At 42.0% G+C, this 23474-nt stretch overlaps 2 protein-coding genes across 5 annotated transcripts; both read right to left on the reverse strand.

Annotated features, from left to right (window-relative positions):
* Positions 1 to 499: 499 nt before the first annotated feature.
* On the reverse strand, positions 500 to 10399 carry dbnlb (drebrin-like b). Of its 4 annotated transcripts, none has more exons than XM_035639152.2 (15): positions 9983 to 10396; positions 7878 to 7933; positions 7540 to 7652; positions 7381 to 7455; positions 6891 to 7040; positions 6431 to 6508; positions 5317 to 5468; positions 5163 to 5211; positions 4858 to 4932; positions 4494 to 4617; positions 4040 to 4156; positions 3326 to 3400; positions 3039 to 3103; positions 2866 to 2953; positions 500 to 1799 (listed from the first exon to the last, which is right to left on the reverse strand). In XM_035639152.2, exons 1-15 carry the CDS (start codon positions 10063 to 10065, stop codon positions 1663 to 1665), a joined length of 1437 nt encoding a protein of 478 aa, XP_035495045.1. In that variant the 5' UTR covers positions 10066 to 10396; the 3' UTR covers positions 500 to 1662. The 4 variants fall into 4 exon arrangements, with proteins under 4 accessions (XP_035495045.1, XP_035495046.1, XP_035495048.1 ...); XM_035639153.2 differs by having other exon boundaries at positions 3042 to 3103; positions 9983 to 10393; XM_035639155.2 differs by lacking the exon at positions 3326 to 3400 and having other exon boundaries at positions 9983 to 10399.
* Positions 10400 to 11366: 967 nt separating this feature from the next.
* On the reverse strand, positions 11367 to 17456 carry ube2d4 (ubiquitin-conjugating enzyme E2D 4 (putative)). Its single transcript, XM_035639157.2, has 7 exons — positions 16788 to 17456; positions 15258 to 15321; positions 15067 to 15098; positions 14893 to 14970; positions 14632 to 14737; positions 14240 to 14333; positions 11367 to 14126 (listed from the first exon to the last, which is right to left on the reverse strand). The coding sequence occupies exons 1-7, from the start codon at positions 16809 to 16811 to the stop codon at positions 14081 to 14083; spliced, it is 444 nt and encodes a 147-aa protein (XP_035495050.1). The 5' UTR covers positions 16812 to 17456; the 3' UTR covers positions 11367 to 14080.
* Positions 17457 to 23474: the final 6018 nt, after the last annotated feature.

Below are 23474 nucleotides of genomic sequence, written 5' to 3' on the forward strand. Positions count from 1 at the left end.
CGAAACACCAAGGCCTGGAACTTTCAAAGCCTAACCAAGGTTTTTCCTTTGAAAATAATTGAGACTTGAGCGATGAAAAGATTTGTTAAACGTGTCCTTAAAACTCAGGGGAAATCAATTTTGTATATGGATATAAAAACGTGCAGATACACACTTATGAGAGTGGGTGAAAATGGGGCAGAACCCGTTAAAACTGTGAAAAGGAGTAAAAAACGTACTACGGTAGCTTTAGTTCACTTGTACAGAGACGTAACTGATGGATGTGGAGAGAGTTAAATCTGATATTTCGTGTGAAAATGAAACCTATACATTGGAGGTGAATTCCCCAGCTGTTGTCTCATTCCAGGAAACTGATAGTAGAGCGAGTGTGTGCGCGCACAAACACACACAGTCTGTGTGTACGTCAGTAAGATCTCTAAAAATCCCTTACGGTTTTCTACATAATTTCAAGCTTTTGTCTAAAACGTATGCAGCCTCTTCGAAAGGATATGAAAATTCAGCTTGTTTATTCATTTTATTATGAAGCGTCTGTGCATTACAATAGACTCTGGAAAAACAAACAGGAATAATGCAATGGATACATTTGGCCCTTTTCTAGTCCTTATCGATTCAGGTTACCTCTTGTCGACTGACCTCCAAGCTTTAGAGGAGCAAGAGTTTTCTTCCATGATAAAGACAATGAACTTGCATAACTTCCTGCCAATTGTTGAAAAAAAGTGTCACCAAGCTCTTATCACTTCCCCTCACTATGGCACCACAAAATCACATAAATTAATCTTTGAGATCTGTTTTGCACCGAAACTCAACCTCAGACCAGCAAGATCCAATCTGAGAACAGCTAATGGCGATTTATGGTTCATTTTCTTCTGCTTGTCCTGAAAAGTTAAATATGTTGAAATGATTTGGTTCACATGAGGACTTGAAATGAAAACAAACCATTATACACTCAGTTAAAGGGAACTTAACTATTTATGCATTACCCACTAAAAGTCAACCACCTGGAGCACAGCAAACATCAGATTTTTTTTTTTAAATATTCACTTCAACCAGTCAGACCAGTACTAAAACAGGGTTTTAAATTCACACAGAATCTAAGTTAAATTCAGTCTGCTGGTAACAAAAGGCAAAATCAAAGCAAAACATCAAACTGTAGCTGGTACCACCATCTTTGTTTTTTTTTTCTCCTGAAATGTACAGGAGCATTTGCTACAAGAAACAACAAAATAATACCTGAAATAGAACTGAAGTCACTCTGTAAGGAATGTGAACTAGAGGTGCTATCAATGCTCCCTATTGAATTTAAGACTTAACAAAGGCTGATATTGTACTGCATCACATTTAAAGGTAAAGAGATTGATTTTCTTGGCGGGAGGGAGTTTTGTTTCAGCCAATGGGTCGTCACAAATCCCTTAACTATGCCATAAATTGCTTACAACATCAATAATTCAATGGAATCGCTTTTCTTGAAATGCGGAGGGATTTCGAAATCTTCTGGCCCGGGATTACCGTCGGTTCATTGGTCCGCGATGTGGAGGCTCATCTGCTCCGTCTTAGCCTGGTCACTTGTGTGCGATGACTGGGACTTTGCGGCGTGTCGTCCAGGGCTGCCGCTGTGATGATCTGTGTGGGTGGGGGTTTGGGAGGAAGGGGAAGTGCAGCGGGCTAGACGAGCTCCACGTAATTGGCTGGGAACATTCCAAAATGGCCGTCCGGGGCATAGCCGCGCCACCAGCCCTCGTCGATCATCTCGATCCCGCTGATGATGTCGTCGGGATCGAACGAGATCTCCGTGTCATCAGCTGAAGGAAAAGAGAAGCAATGAGCATTGAGCAAAGTAAAAGTATGATTTATAAGTTTAAACTTGTAAATATAGATTAGTGTTATGCTGAAAACAATACAAACAAGCGACTACTTTAAAAATAACATAACAATACATATTAATATACTGGATGAAAAAAAAGAAAATATGCCAAGGCACTCTTGATGTGGAAAAATTTAAAAGCCTTTATAAGTATGGCTAATGCATGGCAAAAAGAACAAATGCACATACGCATTGCTGCACACTGTCCTTCATCAGGGTGTTGCATCCAAGCTAAAAACCAGGGGGGACAGAGCCTTTGCAGTAGCGGCCCCCAGACTCTGGAACTGCCTCCCCCTGCACATCCGTGCAGCCCAGTCTCTGAATATTTTTAAGTCCCATTTAAAGACCCACCTCTTTTCACTAGCCTTCTAGTGTCTCCTTTTTTAAGTGCCAGTCCATAGTGTTCCCTGGTTACCTTTTAAATTTTCTTTTTGCTTTACTTTACATATTGTATTATTCTTTGTTTATTGCACTTAAGCACTTTCTTGTGAAGCACTTTGGTGCGGCTCAGCCGTCTGTAAATGCACTATAGAAATAAATTTGACTTGACTTGACTTGACTTAAAAATGTATCCACCCTGCGACAAAGACCACCATGGGGATTTTCTTTTTTTACACATATTTCCAAACAGACATGCTCTTTTTTTGGGGGCCTTTTTCATTAATATACTTGAGTTAAGATCATACATGAGCAGCCACTTCAAGGCACTATAATGCTATTCTGTAGCAAAAAGCCGGAAGCATTTACTACCACTACTGCAACTTCACCAGTAGTTCATAGTATTAAATGGTGTTACCGCATTGGGGCAAAATTTCTATCCTCCCTACCACTCACGCACACACGCACCCATGCGTGTTTTGGCAGTTGCGGGGTAACTTTGGGGGGGTTGTGTGTGAGGGGACACATCAAGTTGTCCTTTGACACTCATAAGATATTTGTGTCACTACATATCAGTTAATTGCCATTTTGGGAGAGTGATGAAAAGAAAAAAGAAAACAACTTACCAGCCTGGTAGTCATACAAGGCTCTGGCACTGGTGCCTTTGTCTGAGGTCTCCTCAGCCGTCACCTCATGCGTGTTGTTCTCCTTCACCTGGGAGAAGAACGAGGTCAGCTTGTGCTTCAGTAATTATTTCAATGATGGATGAAAACTGTCCTGCTAAAGGTTAGTAAACAACCACCTGAGCGGGCTCTTCATAAGCCACCGTCTCCTGGACGCAGGAGTTGGCAGCCGGTGCCTCCTCTGAAAAAGAGAGATTAATGTCAGCGTGATAGTGTCTGAACTGAGCTGTCTATCTACCAGCAGGGGGCAGTAGCAGCTGGATCCCAACAGTATAGTTGTAGCTGGAGGGAATAATGAGAGTTTTTTTCTTATAATGCAAACGCATTTTTATAAGAAGCAGATGGGAGGGTTGGAGAGCTGACGTCAACAATGAGGCTGGTGTTTGTGTGAAATGGGTCCCACCTTTCCACTGCTCCTGGGGGGCCGCCTCCTGCTCATCATACTCACACCTGGACTGTCCATCATCCACATCAGGCTCTTATCACCCAAAAACACAAGCACAGACATGCATGTACACAGAGGAACACACTCACAGGCCCCTACAGGCTGAAAACCACCAACAGCCTCAGACATGAGGGCATTCTTTGCACTTCTCACTCGAGGAGGGGGAAAACAAATCAACAATCTTTCTTATGAAAACAGAAAGTACAGAGAATGGAAATATGTCTCATGATGAAATGCATTAGGGTTGCAAATATCAATTATTTTCTTGATTAATCAATTAGTTGTTTGGTCCAGAAAATGTTGAAAAATGTTGTGTTTCCTAAAACTCCAAGATGATGTTTTGTTTCGTCCACACACCAAACATATGTATTTTACCTCTTACAGAGGAACAAAAAACCCAGAAAATATTCACATTTAAGAAGCTGAAATCTTGAGAATTTTTTTCCCCCCCAAAAAAACTACTTGAACAGATTAATCGTTTATCAAAATAGTTGCCGATTAATTTAGTAGTCCATCACAAATCGATTAATCGATTAACTGTTGCAGCTCTAAAATGCATGATTATAAAATAAATGAGGATGATGACACAAGAATGACAATGAGTGAGTTTTTAGTTTACCCAGTATAGGCATTCTGTGTAAATATACGTGTGTGTGTGTGTGAAGCTCACACCTGTAGCACGGACAGGAGAGGCGGAGCCTGCGGGCAAAGGTGAAGCTTGGCGCTGAGGTGAGGTGGCTCGCTCAGATTCGTACGTTTGCGTAGGAAGAAAAGGACTTTGCAGACGCCCTGAGCAGAGACCGAATGTACCCAAGACATGGAAAATATGGGAGAGAGAGAGAGAAAACAAGAGAGACATGTTGAGGAGAAAAAGAGAAGACACCATGATGGCGACAGTGTTAAGTATGACTATGAGACAATTAGACAGTCTGATGGAAAGCTAAAGCTAAAAAAAAAAAAGGATGGCGTTGCAAGACTAAAGTATCTTCCAGAAAAAAACAAGTTTGTACATACTGCTACCTGACAGAGAGGCTAACAGAGCCTTGCAGTAATGTAGGAGAAAGGCTGTGACATTTAAAGCACACAAGTTTATGTGATGTGGTCACGGTTTACGCTTGGGTGATACCTGGCTGGGGGCTCGCAGGGGCAGCAGGGGGGACGTCCGAGTCACTGGGAGTCATTCCCCTCTCTCGCTGCTTGAACATCTCTCGAGGGTTCAAAGCACGCTGAGAGATGAGAGAAGCGGCCTCCTGGGAGAAAATAAAGAAAACAGACAACACGTACAAAGAGCGTCAGATGGCCGCACGTTACTAATAATGCGGTGGAAAAGAGTTGTGACGGTGTGTTTTCCGGAGAGAGGCCATGCGATGAAGACACGAAGACAGGTGTGTGACGATGAGCTTCGAAGAGACAAAAGCTCGTCTTGAGAAAGGAGAGAAATAGGAAAGCAGTTTGACCAGGTGAGATCAATTTCACGAAGGGGAACTCACGTTGGCCTTCTCCACAGATTCACCTCTCCTGGCTGCTTTCCCCTGGGCAGCCTCCTTCTCCTTCTCCTCCTCCTCCTGATGAGGTTGATATCACTGTTGACACTGCTGATACTCGCTGCCGTACTGACTTTTAAGTGTTTACAAGATGCGTACGCTACTGAAACTTTATTGACTATCAATATAATCATAGAAAAGAGGGTGACACTCAATATGAAAGTATATTTTTTTGAAAAAAATCCACATTCACTGAAACCCCTTTAGTCAAAATGCTATCATGTCAGATGATTCGACAGTGAGACACTCACCCAGCGTTGTTTCTCCAGATCTTTGCTCTCAGCTTCCTGCTGGTACTTCCTGTTAAACAAAAGGCCATTTAGGAAACAGAGAAAACGTTCTATCAACCATTCAACAGATGAAAACCAGCCTTGACCAGTATGCTGCCCTTCAGTTGCTACCTACTTTTGTTGCTCGATTTGCGAGGCCCTCTCCTTGTCCCTCTTGTCCCTCACCACAGCCTCCTTGGCTTCTCTGTCTTTCCTCTCTCTATCCAGCAGCTGGCGCTCCTCGTCTGCCTTGCGCCGCTCCTCATGCCGACGTTTCTCCTCTTCTTTCTAAAAGCCAAACAGACCAGCCAGGTAAGCATTGGTTTACCATTTAAAAAAATAATGATACATAAATATACATTTTGAATGAGCACCGCTCTCTTGGTGCATTTGGTCCTTATCAGACCTGGTATTAACATCCATCCTGAGAGATCCCATCGCAAGTGGACATCTCTAAGTCCGTTAGTTCACACCAGGCATTAGAATGCATCACAATGCAGAATGTGTTTCTCTGGTGACCACTTCAGATTTCACTTCCCTGCTCTATAAGCAAATAAACGTGCATAATTTCTGTTTGTACTGATCAAATCATATTGTTTTTAGTCAGTTTAACTATACAAATGGGTCAGTCGTCAAATGTGGTTGTGTGTCGATGTGTTGTGTGCTGCACATAGCATTACAATGAAATCAGATTTTACCCATTAAACAAAGTACATTTTGGCAGTCTTTTTTAATATTGTGTCAGTGACCACAGGTCAATTAAAGTAAGACTAACGCTGACAAGTGTAAAAATATTTCTGGTTCATTATGAAACTGCAGTGGGTCAGAGGACCTCAGCTGACGAGGCCAATGTGGCCCAGGACACATACAGTATGTTTTCATACAGTTAAAGAATGGGGCCGGATGCATCACAGACCAGCTCCGAATGTGGTCTGAGACTTGATCGGATCTCAAATGCATCCTCAACGCATCTTGGGTGCATTAACACCAGGTCTCAAGAGCTGTCCACTTGTGATTGGACAAGGACATTAATATAACAGGGTCTCTGTGCGACGTGTGCTGCTGAGCAAAAAATGCAGATGTCAGATGTTTCAAAACTGCAAAGCCCTTGACATATTTCAAGTTCTTGCAATTTCAATGATTTTAAGAGGAATTTCTGAGGAAGTGATGATTTTTTTTGTATAGAGAAACTTCTTCACATTGTCGTTAGCTGAAGTCGGCATGAGCTTGATGCAGGTTTAGGAGCTTACCTCTGCCTGTGCCCAGAAGTTGTCTTTATTTGTCTTTCTGATTTCCGACATAGCATTGGTCTTTTGGTACACCGAGCCCTACAGGAAGGAAAAGACTATTTAATATGATTGTGTAAACATGAAAACACTATTTTACTTAACAAGAAAAAAACAGAGGTTTTCAGGCCTGCTTTACTGGTCCTAGAAAAAAAAAAGGATTCTTATTTGATGGTTCTCTTTAACCAATGTTCTACCAAACACATGGTTGCTGTATTAGAAATTTATGTCCTTATACATTGTTTTTAGTGTGAGGTTGTTGTTTAAAAAATAATCTTTTCTGTTAGAAAATGTGTTTTCAACGGTACAAATGCTGGCTTAGTGTGAATGGAAGGCCATAACATAGAGGCGGGAAAAAAATAGTAATGATCTAAACCATTGCTTATCTTTCCACCATCCAAAACAAGCAAACAGATGTGCATACCACAGGACCCTGAGGACCACTGTCCTGGAAGCGGCTGGAAGCTTCTTTGTGGAAACTGTAGTTGGCTCCTGAGGCTTTAGCTACTTTTTGCATGATCACCTCAGGTTCAACATCCTCGTCTGCTCTGGCATTAACTGTGACATGGGCCCCCTGAAAAAAAAACCCCATTAAATAAAAGTTCCTCTTAGTACACATACAAACAGGGGAACACATGTTGTTATCTTGGTTCATGCAGGCAACACCCAGTAGTTTGTATACATACGTAGTCTGCTGGTATGATATGACAATGACACAACTCACAAAGCTACTGCATTATTCCAACAATGCCTGCAGCATGCTGTATGCTATTTACTCTTTGTTTTCTTTGTAAGTCCTGCTCAAGGCAATTATTAACATGCAATTTAGCACACAAATAACCTTCTCTGTTAACTAAAGTAGGGATTCAAATGAAAATTTAAAAATTTGACTCCAATAATGAAAGCGGTTTTACCCTTAGAAAAGTGGCCATGGAGCTGACATGATTTGCACATAATCCTTTCCTGGAGTCATTCACTCCTTCCCCAGTCTGAAACACAAAGAGTTGTCCTACACGTTTCAGCATGGCCACAACAAGGCAGACAAATGAACACTCGTCGTGTGTAGCACTGACCCAGTTGATTAGGACATATTTGGGCAGGCCCGAGTTTGGATCCTGGACCCGGCAGAAAGCGTACATCACTTTTCCACTGTTGAGTTCCTCAACCAACTCCTCCAGTCCTCCATCTAACACGTAAACATTGTGGAAAAGTTGGTTACTGTGGTCGGTTGTGTAACTGTGGGCCTTTCTTCCCTCAAATGATGGGGTGAGAGAGCAGAGGCAAGCAATCCTTTTGTGCTGATATTCCAGTACTGCAGCTTTATGCTGACAATGAAATTCCTGAACATCTCTGATATTATTGTGTTGAGATCATAAAAAACCCATTTAACCACATCCGCTCGGTTACTCACCCCCTTTTTCAGCCAGGCGGATGTCATTACTGTTGCCCTCATAGGTGAACAAGGCCCTGGAGGAACCATCAGATTAAGGACATTAAAACACATCATCAACATCTTAATTTAGATCACACAGACTTTGTTTCAGCATTGATATGCATCACTTCACACAGTACCACAACCAAACAGTAGATGTTTTGTAAACCCATTTAAGCCGCTCTCACGCTGGATACATTTTACAGCTGAAGTATGGTAGTATAAATACACAAACATGGCTGTAATTTGAATCCCATTTTAAATCAGCTGTCAGTCATCTTGACAGGTAGTGCACCAACGTACCAGTAAAGATTTCACTGACTTTGCCCTTCTATTAAATGCAACATGAATATAACTAGGGATTAGCAGGGGCTTGAAAACCGAAGCCCTAACTAATGCTGACCCTTTTCCTATTTTCTTTGCCATTTTCTTTCCACTTGATGTCTGGCGCGGCCAAATATCTTGTTCTGAGTTAGATATGGCTGTGAGGGTATTCTTTTCCCTAGAATAGTAAGAAAATATCATGTTAATCATAAAGATTATGTTGACATGCTCGGACAGAAGAGTTTTAAAACGTATCAGGGTTAGGTAGGTTGTTTAGGTGAGTCCGTTAAACACATCATGTCCATTTTATAGCCTTTAAATGTTATATTGTTGTGCACAATGGTGATTTTATGCCACATAAAGATGATTGTTGTTGTATTATGATTACAAATAATGTCTACCATTTTGAGGGCTTATTTCATTTTGTTTAAAGTGATGCATTTAGGATTTAGCTTAACATTAGCACCACACAGATGGAATGACTGTAGAGAGAGAGAAGTACCGTACAAAATAAGATCTGGTTGCCGTCTCATGTCATGTGATACACTGTAACTAACACGCTGAGCACAGTAACTATCAATTCACTTCTCGGCCTGTCGGCCTCAGAACAAACAGATTACTCAACGTTTGTAATGTTAAATATGTTTGAGCATGAGCTCGGTGACTCGGCAAAAAGGGGTATCGCTGTTGATCGGTACAAGGGATGTGCAGTGGTACATCCTTTTTTTACAGCCAGTGAAGATTTATTTTACATCAGCACCATTTATAAAAAAAAAGAAAAGAAAGAAAGAGCGACAGATTTACAGTAAGAACGAGTTGTTGCGCCTGTGGCTGAGTGACAGTCTACATTCTCACAGCAGCCGGACTGGAAGGGGGTCGGGGACTCCCTGGACAACTGCTCCTTGTGATCACCGAATCCAGGTCACCGTTAAACGCCGCCGCTCTCGTCGGCAGGTCCAAGGGGAAGTTGCTCGACGCAAGGCGAGTGTCGCGGAGAGGAAGTTGCTCGACGCAAAGTGAGCGTCGCGGAGAGGAAGTTGCTCGACAGTTGCTCGACGCAAGGCGAGCGTCGCGGAGAGGAAGTTGCTCGACAGTTGCAAGGCGAGCGTGGCGGAGAGGAAGTTGCTCGACAGTTGCAAGGCAAGCGTCGCGGACAGGAAGTTGCTCGACGCAAGGCGAGCGTCGCGGACAGGAAGTTGCTCGACAGTTGCAAGGCGAGCGTCGCGGACAGGAAGTTGCTCGACGCAAGGCGAGCGTCGCGGACAGGAAGTTGCCCGCATCTGACTTTCACGCGTTATGAGTCACACTTCCCCCGCCGACGTCCTACCAGGAAGTGGCTGACGGAAGCGCTCGAGTTGGTCGTCCAACGACAGGCGGCGTTTCGTTGCAAAGGCGCGGAAAACGCACGCACAGCGGGGAGGCGACGTGGTCGAGCCGCGAGTCGGCGTCAACTGGCGGCGTCGCCGGCTGTTCGGTTAGCTCGTCTCGGTGGTTGACAGCCGACCGTGACAGGAGACACGCTCCCGCGTGAACCCGGGGCGGACCCGTCGCCAACGTGCGCCACAACTCCGTGATGTGCTGGTCAACAAAGTGCCGGGTCGCAGGCGCAGTTCGTCTCGAGTGGAGCTCGACTGAACCACTCGGCGACTGGCTCGGTTGCTAGCCAACCGCTGCAGCGAGTACGATACCTCCTCCATGGGACCAACGGTGTTTCAAAAAATAAATAAAAATAAAACACACTAACACACACACTTGCTCACCAGTTGGTGCTGGACTTTTCATCCACCACTTCTTTGAACGCAGCCGTTAGCGCGGGGCCGTTCTTGCTGAGGTTGACTGCCATGGTCGTGCCGAGTGCAGCTAGCCAGCTAGCTATCCGGGATGCGCCCTTCCTACTGGGCGGAGAGAGGCGACGACGCTGACTCTCGGCTGTGCAGCAGGAAGCTCGCTCGGCTCGTGGCTCACTCTCAGCCCGGGGCAGCCTTCGTGCGGAGCAGCGTGACACTCCGACAGCTCGCGGCCGGCTTGCGTCGAGAAGGTGTTCCTAAGTGGGACATGGATCTGTGAGACGCCGGCCGCGGATCGTCTTCGCTATGCGCCACATGTTCATTGTAATGGAAGCGTGATACGATTGAGATGCGGTGTGGTCAAATGTGTGTTGTCTGCACCGCGCAAGCCGCGCGGGACAGCTCGTTGAATCGAACGCACCCCTGAATGCGTCGCTCACAGATATGCGCTGTTTCAGTACTTTATCGTATGTGGGAAATAAATTGACAGCACGTGAACAGCATCTCCACTATTTCCCCTTTGTTTATATAACATAATTTTCTAGATTATTCAAAGCAGTTCGTAGCCCGGACGACCATGGTTGTGTCAGATTACTTTGAAATGTAATCAGTTACCGAATACATATTACATGGCAATTTTTGTGATCAGTAACGTATTCAATTGGATTACAAATATTATGTAATCTAATGTGATTAACTTGTGGACTACTTCAAAATCAAACATTGAAATATTGCACCTTATACAAAAAAATGGGACGCAACCAAAATTTGAGTTCCACACATTTACTCTTTAAATCTTTAAAAAAAAAAACATTTTCAATGCAAATTAAAAGGCATTTTGCATATTCAGCATTTACAAAACTAACAAATAAATGAATTTCCTGTAACTCTTGAATTAAGAGCGCTTACGTAAATATCTTTCTTTTATTTAAAATGTAAATAAAAGTGAATCAATACTCCATTATCATTATCTGTTAAATTGTAAAAAAAAATAAAATAAAAAAAAATATATATATATTAAATTAAACAACAAAACTGGCAACCTGAGATGAGTAATTGCATATATATAGTGACCTCTAGTGGGCATACAGACAGAGCTGCTTGGATTTCCTCCACGAGTCAATCGCATTGATTATAAACGTACATAAATCTATAAATAAATGGCCATATTCTAAAGACATAATCAAAATGTAATCAAGTAATCCTTGACAGTGTAACTCTAATCTAATTATGCATCTGGTCTGATTTTTAAAAAAATTTGATAAGGTAAGCCTGATCACATGTAATCCGTCACTACCCAACTCTGGTTACGACCACATGTAATAAAGACATAAAAAGGAATGACTGCAGACAACAGTAAACCAAGATGAACTTTATTCATGTCATGACAAGGTCAATAGTTATCTTGTGTAGGCTATGAGAGGACAAGTGGACGATCATGGTGGCAGTTCAAGCACATATTCCAATTTTTAAGATGACAGCTAGTCCTGCGTTCAGAGAAAGCCAGGCTGAAAATTTCAACAACAAAACGAAAAAGGTACTGTTCAAGCAGGTTTCCATGTCTACTGATGAAATGATTCACCCATTTAGGGGATACAGCCCTGATAGCAAATTTACAGTTCATGACACGTTCTCTCTGTATTTACAAGATGAGGGTTAAGGCTAAAATTTTAGTCAGAGGTGTTAGGCAGATGAATTGTAACGAAATCCCTGATATCTTGCTAATGGCTGAGGAGGTTCTCCAGAGTGCAAAGCATGCCAAGCTGCCTATATAAACTCTACTGAGCACACTGGACAAAGGAGGTCAATGTAGCATCACCCACATGATGAATTGAGGCTGCATTCAGTCAAACAATTGGAAGATACTCTGCTTTCAAATAAATAAATAGCCAGATGAACAAATGACAATGCACACAAAGTTTGAACTAGTACTATTACACACAAGTTATTTTCAATTGTGGCCTGGCAGAAAAGACAAACTGCATTTAGAGGATATATTTTCTTCTTTTTTTTTTAAAGTATATATTGTATTTCAGGACAACTTGATTTGACAAATTTCTCTACAGTAGTTATCAAAGATGAAAATCTATATTTGGTGCCTAACCACGGTGTTAATTCTACAATCAGAGCTTCTAAAATTGGCATGCTTTACAATGAACTTTTGTGTGAATCCATTCAATAATGCCTCAAAAGCAAAAAAAAATTGTCCCCTTTCCAACATCAAATAATTCCCTTTATATTGGCAGCATCAGCACATTATGAACAATGATTAAGGAAAAAAAAAAAAACAATCGCATTTCCCAACTACTTTATCCAACAGTCACAACGGGTTACATTAAAACTAATATTATAACACATCACAATCATGTTCAATTCTGGTGACATGAATGGAAAAGAAAGAGCCTAAAACTAAAGCTTTCAAAGATACGATAGAAAAGGTCACAAATGTATCACCTAGGCAAAACTGTTTTAGTGTGAATTATTAATCCCGAAACCAACACTAACTTTCGCAGACCAGATCATGAATGACATTAAGAAAACATGTGATTCTTCACATCACCTGATATTTAAAGCAGATGAAATTGTCATGGCAAGTTACTGTATTTTTCCCCCCACCTCCAATAACTAGACGCACACGACTTCAAATAACTAGGTCCTGCAAAAATGTTGTTCCGTTTAAATTCCCCTTTTGACACCATCAGTAACCAAAGGCCATCGCATTTTAGACAAACAGTAGCATGTACATGTTCAACAGTATCATTTAAATAGCTGTTCACATCAAAAGTGTTGTTCAAAAATAAAGAGAAACATCGACAAAAAGAACAAGAGAAGGACAATGAAGGAAAGAAACCATCTCTGTGACGAAAGGACAACAGAGATCATCGGGGCCTATATGCATAAAACCCCCAGGAGTGCTGATCTATCTTTGATCGTTTTGCCTCATCAGGAAGCATGAGCGATTTTTGTAATGTGAACAAACTGAAAATGTAAATGTAGACCATCCCTACTTTTTTTTTTTGGAGCCTGATGATATGGGCCCCTTGTCATTCTTCTCATCATGGGTCACTGCATGTAAAGGCTGATGATTTGGTTTGATACCTGAGTCACTTTACTGAGGAAGAGGCACACAGCTTAGCCATATGCCACAGAGTAGCTATGTTCATAGCTACACAAGGAACAAATCATACAACAGTAGTATTTTGTGCACTATGGACACCAGGCCTGGGTGGCTACTTATACAGGACACATGGCCAATGACACCATGTGTGAGAATAAATGGATGTTGACATTTACCCCGTGGAGCCCCACAACAGCGGTGCAAGGGCCAGCAAGCTCTTCACAGCGGCTTTCTAGTGTCCTCAAAACAACTAAATACTGATGCGATTTTGAATGAGATGGGTGATGGAGACCAATCCTTCTATACGTCTTTCACATTGTTGCGGGGTAGAGACAGTATGTGCCAAAAGATCAGCTGCTGGTAATGGCACTGCACCATTTTGTGTTGAACGGGGAACATTCTGCCTCAATTGCACATATACCGTTTGAGAATAATCACACAGAAAGGCCACCAAATACAAGGAGATATAGTAATAACAAGACATCCAGTGGGACACAGACAGTACCTCTGAAATTAAGGGAGAGCCAATCTCCTAAATCATTCAAACATTTTGCTTCCGAGTAGCACAATGATATGACTCTTTGACAGTGAAAAAGAACGCATATGAACAGCAACAATGACAGTGATGAATACAATAGCAGGAGAAACAGTTTTAAGTCTGAGTGTGGTGGTGTGGACTGTGAATAGTTTCTGGTATTCCATATGGGAGTGCTTTAAGGAGCCCATCAGGTCCTGCTCAGCAGATCCATACAAGTCATGAAGGACAGCACATGGTAGCAGCTCAGCACACGAAAAGCCAGGTGGCACTGTACCTCATTGTATCGCTTCCTTCTCCAAAAGATGAACTTAGTTCTAGTTTATTTTTCCTCTGTTGCTCATTTGCCTCAAGTTACAAATCAAAGATGTTTTTCATTTGTTCTCATTTGTATTTTTGATCACCCCCCTGGCATTTTTCACATTGCATACTTCTGTGTCCATTCTCTTGCTAATTTGTTGTACCTGAAACACACATGCAAAATTTTGGAGTAAAGTTTCAGTAGAACTTCCAAGCTAGAAAATTCCATAAACAAAAATATTGTATGACTCATTCACACGGGTTTTTTCGCACTCACTTTTCCCTGTCAGCCTTATACGTATGGGCAATCTCTGGTACCAGTGGGTCATCAGGGTTCGGATCACACAGAAGAGAGCAGATTGACAATAATACTGTGGAAGAATAAATCAGAAGGTTTAAGGTTGGGAATATTGACAATATTATTGTAAGGATCAAATATACAGTGAAATTTGTATGTATCGCATTAAAGATAATATATCATTCTAAAATTGAACATTTTGATTTGCATAGTGCATTTACACAGGTAAATGTAGTGTGGCTAATAACGTGAATTATGCCTGCACTACATTTACCTGTGACAGAATCAGGGCCCTTGTACTGCATGTTGAGTCACGTTTACATTTTGTCTTATTAAATAAAAATATCAATGTACTTAAATAAATCTCTTACCTTTTGATACTGTAAGTGCAGGTGACCATTGTGATCTCAGTATATCCAGACAAATACTTCCATTGCTGTTGATATTAGGGTGGTAAATTTTTGTTGTGAACGCAACCTGTGACAAAACAGGGAAAAGAAAGAATGTTGTCATTTTCCAGTGAAGATAATTATGTTTACCACAGTAAAAGGAGAAAAAAGAAAGATGATTTTAAATGAGGCGAGACATGTTGATGCCTCGTTATGTGACACACCATGCAGACCCTTACTTACTTTGGGTGGTTTGAAGGGGTAATCTGTCGGGAAGTGAATGGTGAGGAAAAACACTCCATTCTGATATGGGCTGTCACTCTATTGAAATATAAATAGAAACAAGATAAAAGTTTTCCAACAGCCATTTCCTAGTTGTTGCAAATTTCAGTTGAGTTATGCTAACGTGTCACTTACCGGACCCATTATTGTTGCCTGCCAGTGAAACACTGAGGGGGAAAAACAGATCAATAATGCTTTTAGCAGTAAGATGCAAACTCTGGACACATTCCCTGCACATGCCCTACTCTACTGTAATCTTAACACTATCTTTACACATACTAATAAGATATTATTTTGTTCAAGCATATGCTGATGCAACAACTTACAATCGTCTCCAACTGGTCCAGCGGAGCACTGGGCAGGCGGGTCCCTCTGCAGGTCTGACAGTTCCTGAAAGTTAGACAATTACATAATGAATCAGATTTGATTGACTGGTCAGCTGCAGTATTGTCAAAAAAAAAAAAAAAAAGGACCTCTTTGCAGGGAAATCATAAATATTTTAAAACAGTTCTGCAAAAAGTAAAGTGAATGTTTACATCTATTGATGATAAGTACATGTAGGTACCAGGTGTCACATGCTGATGCTAGAACCTCGCCATTCGACAAATGCACTGTATGTCGAAAAACGATGGGTTCATAAACTATATTTTGGAATAGCTTCTTGAGGGATGGATATACAAGTATAGCTCTGTGACAGAGAGCAGCCTTTTTTGAAACTTCACAGGAGTACAAACCATATAATTTCTGGCTCTGAGTGCAGTGGGCTAACGGGGGCAGCGAGTTACTTTCAATCCAACTTTTGCGACAAGTTTGTTATTACTGTGAGGTTTTTTTTATAGCGGCGGCCGTGTTTTGCTTTACAGTCCCGATCCAAGACTGTCGACATGTACACGCTGGTACGTGGACAGCGGATCTGCATGAACATTTTAGTCATCGGTCCAGTTTAGGGGGTTAGATGTTGACTATAAAGGTTACAGAGCTCTGGAGAAGGAAACAAAGGTGTTCTTCAGAAATAAGTTTTGAATTTTATATATATATATATATATATATATATAAATATATATCAGAAAATAATGTAAATACACTATGGCCACATCCTACGACGTAGCATTCATGAAATGACAATGAAGCAACACGACGGACGGTTAGAGGGGCACTGAGCTCGCTATGTGACGTCTCTTGAAGGGAAGCGTGTCTCTCCAGTGACATAAATACACACCGTGGCCTGCTCCAGTTGCCCCGCTTGCCCTTCCATATATGGCGACACTGACACCGGGCTACAATTTTGGCAACCGGCAGGCAGCTGTCATCCGGGGACTACAGCGCAATCCTCGGCGACACTCGGGGACCGGCCGCGGGGATAAAGATAACCGGCGAGCGGAGAGCGCAATAACAAATCGTGCCCATGTCCACAGGTGCAAACGTGCGCAACGACCCGCGAGCCTCGCGCCGCGCCGCGCCGCGCCGCGCAACGCAACGACTCGTTGCAGTCAAACGCGTTGGCCAACCGAGTGCTAGAAAAGGTTGCTCGGCTTCGCGTCAGGCAAAAAACATGTTTGGGTTTTTTTTAACACAACAACACGTAGACAACACGCAGCTTGTCAAAACGATGACGCCGTCCTGAGTGGTCGCCGATAGCCGGCGTGCCTGTAGCAATGCACCAACTGGGCCACCGGTGGCTAGCTCGTCTTTGTCTGAGCGTTATTTTGGGGGTTGAAAAAGAGCCCGGGACGCGCACGCGTTCCGAGTCGAGCCGCACGAGCCGACGGACACTGTTGTCGTCTTTGTTCAGGGCCCCACACTGAGAAAACGCGTGTCTGCGGCGCGGCTGTCGCACGGAAGAGACAAACACTCACCTTCTGTATTCTTTTCAACGCCATTGCTTCAATGGCTGCGCTAGCTAGCCCGTCAGCTAACAGTTAGCACTTGACACATACAATTCGGCTTCTGTAGCCACGTACTTCCGAATCTCACTTCGCGTGCGATCAGGAAATCCCGTCTGACATGTAGCGGGCTTTGGGCTTGTGGAATTCTAGCACAGCGTGGGCGGTTTAAAAAGGTGTGTTAAAGCTCGATCTTTCCTAAGACTGACACACTGAGCAACCGATGTATTTTGTCTCTCCTCTCATCGCTGCTCCTCTCGGTGTCTGGCTGGCAGTTTTGGGTAATATCGCGAGACTTCGTTACAAGGGAAGTGACAGTTGCAAATGTCACGCTTCTAGTCCACTGACGCGACCCATGAGCTAAAATCACAACTGAACGACTTTCTACCTTAAGGGCCGGTAATCCAAAACGAATAAATGTCATGAAACCACTGCATAAGACCAAATTTGTGATTTGATTTGATTTTTCTTTTCTTCAGTGAAAAACAGTTCGGGAGTTGTGTGCTGGTTGGATAGTTTGAATCCGGTAAGAACTCTGGGTTTGCTTGTTTTTGAGAAATTGCGCTCGTCTCTCTGGGTGGTGGTCGTTGTCCGATTTTGTATTTTCAAATGCGGTCAAGTAACTCCGTGCCTCGCCCCTGTGCCTGCTATGATTCAAAGGATGGGATTCTGACTTCTGAGAGGATTCACTCCCAGTCATATGCGATGAGATCACAGATCACAGGAGTGTGTGTGCCTTTGACCCTTTGATTATTGCAACCATAGTTATCAGACCAACTCAGAAATACTATTCCAGGCTAGCAGTCGACTTTGAATCACATTATTTAAATAGACAGACAACTCTCCCACTACACTTCCTGTTAAATATACACTAACAGTGTGTATAGAGACATGGCCTTTTTTTACATTTGTGCCACCCAGAAATTTGCCTCCTTTATTGCTCCTTAATCTGCCCCTTCTCTACTTAATCACACTCTGCCTCAAATCAATAAAGTTCTTTAATTAATAATTAATTATTAAGTTAATAATTAAATTAGCTTCATTATTGATACAATCATCCTTATTAACACAACCAGATTGCAAGGCAGTGTTCAAACAACACATTAAACAATAGCCACATGGCTTCAAACATGTAGAGCCTAGGATTTTTGAACATGATAACTAAGGCCGGGTGTCCACAAGATGTCACTATTTGAAAAGAACAAAAAACGCACACACACATGGAGAACATGGTTAAAATAGGTGATGTACAGCTTTGACCAGAAAACATGTTTGTTCTATTCAGAAAGTCATTTATCAAACTGATTTTTCCAGGCTCATGCTCAATTAATTAAGTCAGAGAATTGTTTTCAAATTAACTGGCAAACGAGTATGACAATGGAGCACCAAAGTACAATGAAGTCAAGCACGTGTATTATTTACACGTCCCTAAGAATAAAGGAAAAGACGATAGAATTGTTCATTCAATACCCAATCATTGTAAAGGCATATTCATTTGAGTCAGCTGCATGCTCCGGTTTCTGCACAGCCTTGTCTTGCAAAGCCTCATGAGCTCCTCTTTATATATCTTAAACAAGGGTGAAAAAAGAGCTCTCATTATTTTAGTGGGTATCTATGAATGGGCCGCAGTGTTCATTCTTCTTAAATGGCTGATTCAGTGTCAGGTTGAGGATCCTATCGTCAATGTGACACTGAGAGGGACCATTTTCCTTTGGAAAGCAGAAGATTCCTTCAGATAATATCTTATTGTTTGCTCATCTCTGTGCTCTCAATGACCTGCCTGTCCTCGGGGCCTGCCTGTAATCAGATTCAGCCAGCAGCAGAGGTAGCAGTTGGGTCGTGTGCAGCAGGGGCCTTGTGCTCCGAGTTTGTCTACTTGGAGAGGCTATTTATCAGCATGAGGTTTTCAGACACAGTCAAGCCCACACTTTGTTGGCTTGGAGCTTCAGTTCACAAAGCCCCCCACAGTCGCTCTACTGCAGTTTTCTCTGATATCACATGTGTAACTGACAGAGACACCAGTAAACCCTTCAGTTATGTGTTGTATGCTACCTTGTAAACATTCTAAGCAGTAAGCAAAAAATGTCTTTCCTTCTATAAAGCCACATATCAGTGACCTGTATGGGGAATTTCCCACCTATACCCAGAAGTTGAGTTTTTTGTTACAAGCCTGGAATATGGCCCATAGTGCTGTTATTTGAAACCACGGACTCAGCACACAGTGATCCGTCTTTTCGGTCACATGAATCATCATCAGTAGAAGTTCCATTGTGTAGCAGAAAGCATTTCACTTACTGTGGCAATTAAGCTAAAGCAGTCGTCCACGCTGAAGTATATTTCTCTCAATGGTCCTTTTCCCATGGTTGCCATGACAAAGCACATATGCTCGCTGTCGTTTTCAAAATCAACTTAAATGGGTCCTGCTAATGTCTGAATTATCCAATAAAAGAGCAACCAATTATTGCTGAGCATGAGCTGGGCTCCCAGTCCCCAGAGGTGTTCTACCTTCGGTCAGTATATTAGCTTTCTGAGGGCTCTCTTGTGCAACAAAGATCCATTGTTCGCACAAACTAAGAGATATTTGTTCACTCCTTGTATCAATTGTCTTGATTTGATTATACACTCAGGCAATATGTGCAAGCAGTGCTCATGTTTGCAGTGAAGTCAGCACTCTGCACAATCAAATAATTCTTGAGCTAAGCAACTGGAAAAGAGTCATTCTGTATGGAGCAATCAGTGTTTCATGGCTCATTTCCTTAGCTGTGATTTGATTTTGCTTGTCAGTGTTAAGGTGGCCTTTGACCTCGGAAACCTCTGAATTATTCCCAAAATCCTCCTTTTGCTATTGTAGGTATCTGTATCAGTGGGTTTTCAACTTGGATCAATTTGTAAAAGTCCATTAAAATGGTTTTGTTTTTTTTAGCTTCTGCTTGTCATCATCTCGTGTCTTGGACATAAACACTGCATTTTTGTTTTTTGGCTTACAATGTTTACATCAAGAACTCACATAAACATTTATAGCTCCAAGAAAGTACTTATAAAAAAGCATTTTGCTCTAACTGTCGTCATGGAGAACTATCCAGCTTATATTGGCCTAATTGAATAGCTGGTTACAGGATGTGTCATTTACAAGCAGGGCTCCTACTAGCACAACATAATACTTCATGTTCGTGTTCGATTTCTGTTTCAAGTAAAAGCCTGAGTGGTGGGGGGTTTTCTGCTCATTAACAATATTTAGAAAAATTATGAAAATGATATAACAAAGTATCAGATTTAAAGCTAATCATATGTTCTGCATGATGATACATGTGTATTTGATTCAGCTATTGTGTTAAGTGTAGAGAATTAAAGATAGAGAATTATGATTTTTCTATGGAGTGTAATAAATTATCACCAAACTAAATTCTCAGGTAAAACCAATACATCAAACTAAACTTCTAGCATACCATTGAATTCTTTCCACATATCAGTAAACATTGTGGTTACTATAATAGCAAGAATGAGTCATGGATTCTTCATCTCCAAAAATGAGAGTTTTTTCTCTCCTCTGATTATCCAAATTTAAATCTCTCCAGCGAGAGCAAAGAGAATGAGTCCAGATCAAGTCCCCTGTGTCTGTCACCTCTGATCCACCCTTATCAGATGTGCATCATGTGGAGCACAGACACAAATCACACATAGTCATAAAGAACCAGTAATCCTTTGGGGTTAAGCACTTAAAGACCTATCCCCAGGGCCCACTGTGACTCTGTGTTGCACCACAGTTCTGGCACGCTGATTGACAGCTCGGGAAACTGTTTTACAGTGCTGCTCTTGCAATGAGTAGTCCCCAGAGCATAACTAGTCTGGAGTGTTGACTAATACATTTAGTGGTGACTATCCATAATCGAATGTGTTCCAGCTGTTTGAGTTCTGATGACAAATTCAGGTTTTCCCAGTTTGCTGAGCTTCCTTGAGAGACAAAGGAAGGATTTCCTCTGAAACAGACAGGCAGTGGCAGCACCAACAAATGACTTGGTACTGTTATCAAATAGAAAGTCGGACTAAATATAAACTCAGCAGCAGCAGCCTGGGCCAGTGTAGAAATAAAAGAAGAGTTCTGGAACAATTTTTCTTCAGGCTGTGTCCTGGGACAAGTACAAAGACAGTGGATTCATATACCAATGAAAAAATTAGAAAATACATTGGTTTTTAAAAAATCCTTTTAACTGCAGCATATAATGAATGTTTGTGACTTAGGTGCAAGGGAAATATCCTTGTTGTCTTTTTTTGTTACCACCAAACACAGTCATGCATACTCTTGGGACATCTGATTAGCCTGTAACAGTTGCCTCATGGTTCGCAGGTAGGCGCTGCCACCTGTTGTTTGACAGGACTTTACTGTGCAGAGGTGTGTAGTGTCTGATTGTGTGTGAAAGTAAGTGACTGGGACATGGGGGGGCTGTCCATCCTGCTGCACAATAAACAGTTTGTTTCCCAGGAGCACCCCTCATGTTCCTGTTGTTGGCTCCATCGCTGCTCACTGGGAAACGTCCTGGTCTCTATTGTCCGGGAGGTCGGGGGTCACAGGATGCTCCTAAAGGCCCAAAAGGGGAGGTAAGAGGTTGGATAGTGGGGCATGATAAAGAGACAACCCCCCTCTTCCACACACGCACCCCTTCAAAAACAAAACATTAAAATTGCTTCTTTCCCCCCCTTCACTCTTTTCACACCGTCTTTCACTCAAAATCCCAGTCGTCATTAAGAGTTTCAGGAAGTGAAATCAGTACAATGCACAGACTGAGTATTTCATATTGAACATCCTGATTGCCTTTAGTACATGTGTACAGCCCTCTTCCTTGCATGCGTTCTTTGCATATCTTTATATGGAATTTGTAGTCCACAGGCTTTCCCATACAAAATTGGGAAATTCAATCTAAGCAGCTAACAGAGGGTAAGGCATATCATTAAAGAAGAGAAAAAAACAACAACCAAGAAAGGAGTGGTTGTTATGTGCGATTTTCACCACACAAATGTTATACTTGAACCACAGGGGCTTAAACACTGGCTGAGACCATGGAACAGCTACATGCCTCTGACTGCAGTGACCTTTTAAACAGGATAGCACATAAACATGCACATAAATGCTGTATTTGCAGCACAATTAAATATATCGCCCCAGAACAGCAGACGTTTATGATGGTTAAACAGAAACAACAGGCTTTCATAATGGAAACTTGTTGCGCCTCTCTCGAGGCTAATACAAACCGACAGCAGTGGCTGAGGTGTATATCAATTTTAAGGTTCATGTGTCTGTGTGAAACAGCATCCATGCAATATTTCCCGTGAACATATGCTTGAAAGTTTGTGAGAAATAGTCTTATTTTTTATTACACTTGAACCAAAAGCTGGAGGGCCTGCAGCCTGTCCTTGTCTGTGCCCCGGAGTACTGGAGAGAGGGGATGAGTAGACATGCTGTTCTCCAGACATTCACAGGGACTCTCGTTTATCTTCTTTATAGAGCTACTTAGCTGCTGCTTTGAACAATATTCCAGATGCTTGTTGCATTGCATTTTATCAGCTTTTTACTAATGGACTGCAAAAATGCAATTAACAGATAGTGTAACATGTCTACTGTATTTCACACTCCTATGTAAAAGTGACACCTAATTTCCTAAATTAATTGCAATATTAACATCTTAAACCAATGTAAATCTAACAGTGTGAAATTACTCTGCTACAAGTAAACATGTAAGTCCTGCACAAAACTAGTACTTATTTTATGCAGACAAATATCAACTGTGATAGTTATATTGGAGGCTGAGCTAATTTCGATTATATTGTCAGCTGGATATAAAGTTTGTGATTCCCCAAAGTAACATGCAAGAACAACAGTAAAAAAAAATGCAAGGATGCAAATAGTACAATATTTCCCTCTGAAAAGTTATGGAGTAGAAGTACAGTATAATGTAACAGCATGGAAGCAATCACTTCAAAATAGTTGAACGTACTTAGTCACATTCCACCACTGCATACTTGTCTGTGTTTTCATTATTCGTAGGCGTGTTATTGTACGTGTGAAGACTAGTTCTGTCTCTTGTAAGGTGAGACGTTAATAGAGGTGATTTGAGAGACAATAGCCATCCTCGTTTTTCCACCACAGGCATTTATGAATATAATGCTCATAGTGTTAGTTACATGTTATGTATCTTCCTCGAGGCCTGACCCTCACCTTGTCTTGCCCTGTCATATCAGGTTAGGAGTCACACTGGAGCAGGGACGTGACAGCTGGAAATGGTTTGAGGCTCTCTGGATAGTTTGTTTTCAGACCTCGCTGCAGGGAATGGATGAGAGACACGTGTAGGTTAGCCTTTGGCTTATGTGCCTCATGGTGATAAAACTGTTTCTGTGAATGATATCAGCGTAAAAAATCAGCACTGCTGCATATTTACTCGGTTCTTAGTATTCTCCGTGAGCATGACGCGCTGATCAGAGCTGTCCAGGTATTCCAGTAATGTGTCACTGTCTAAGTTAATTACACTCGTCTGTGTTTTGAGCACTTTGACCTGTAGGGGATTCATTTCCTGGCCCGTTGTGTTTCTAAGTCTGCAGTTGGGGCTCTGGCATCATTTGCGTTCTCACTTCCCAATCCCTCTCAGATGGTGGGGCTGCTTTTTCCTT

The sequence above is a fragment of the Scophthalmus maximus genome, chromosome 19 (genome assembly GCF_022379125.1).
Source record: "Scophthalmus maximus strain ysfricsl-2021 chromosome 19, ASM2237912v1, whole genome shotgun sequence".
Lineage (NCBI taxonomy): Eukaryota > Metazoa > Chordata > Actinopteri > Pleuronectiformes > Scophthalmidae > Scophthalmus > Scophthalmus maximus.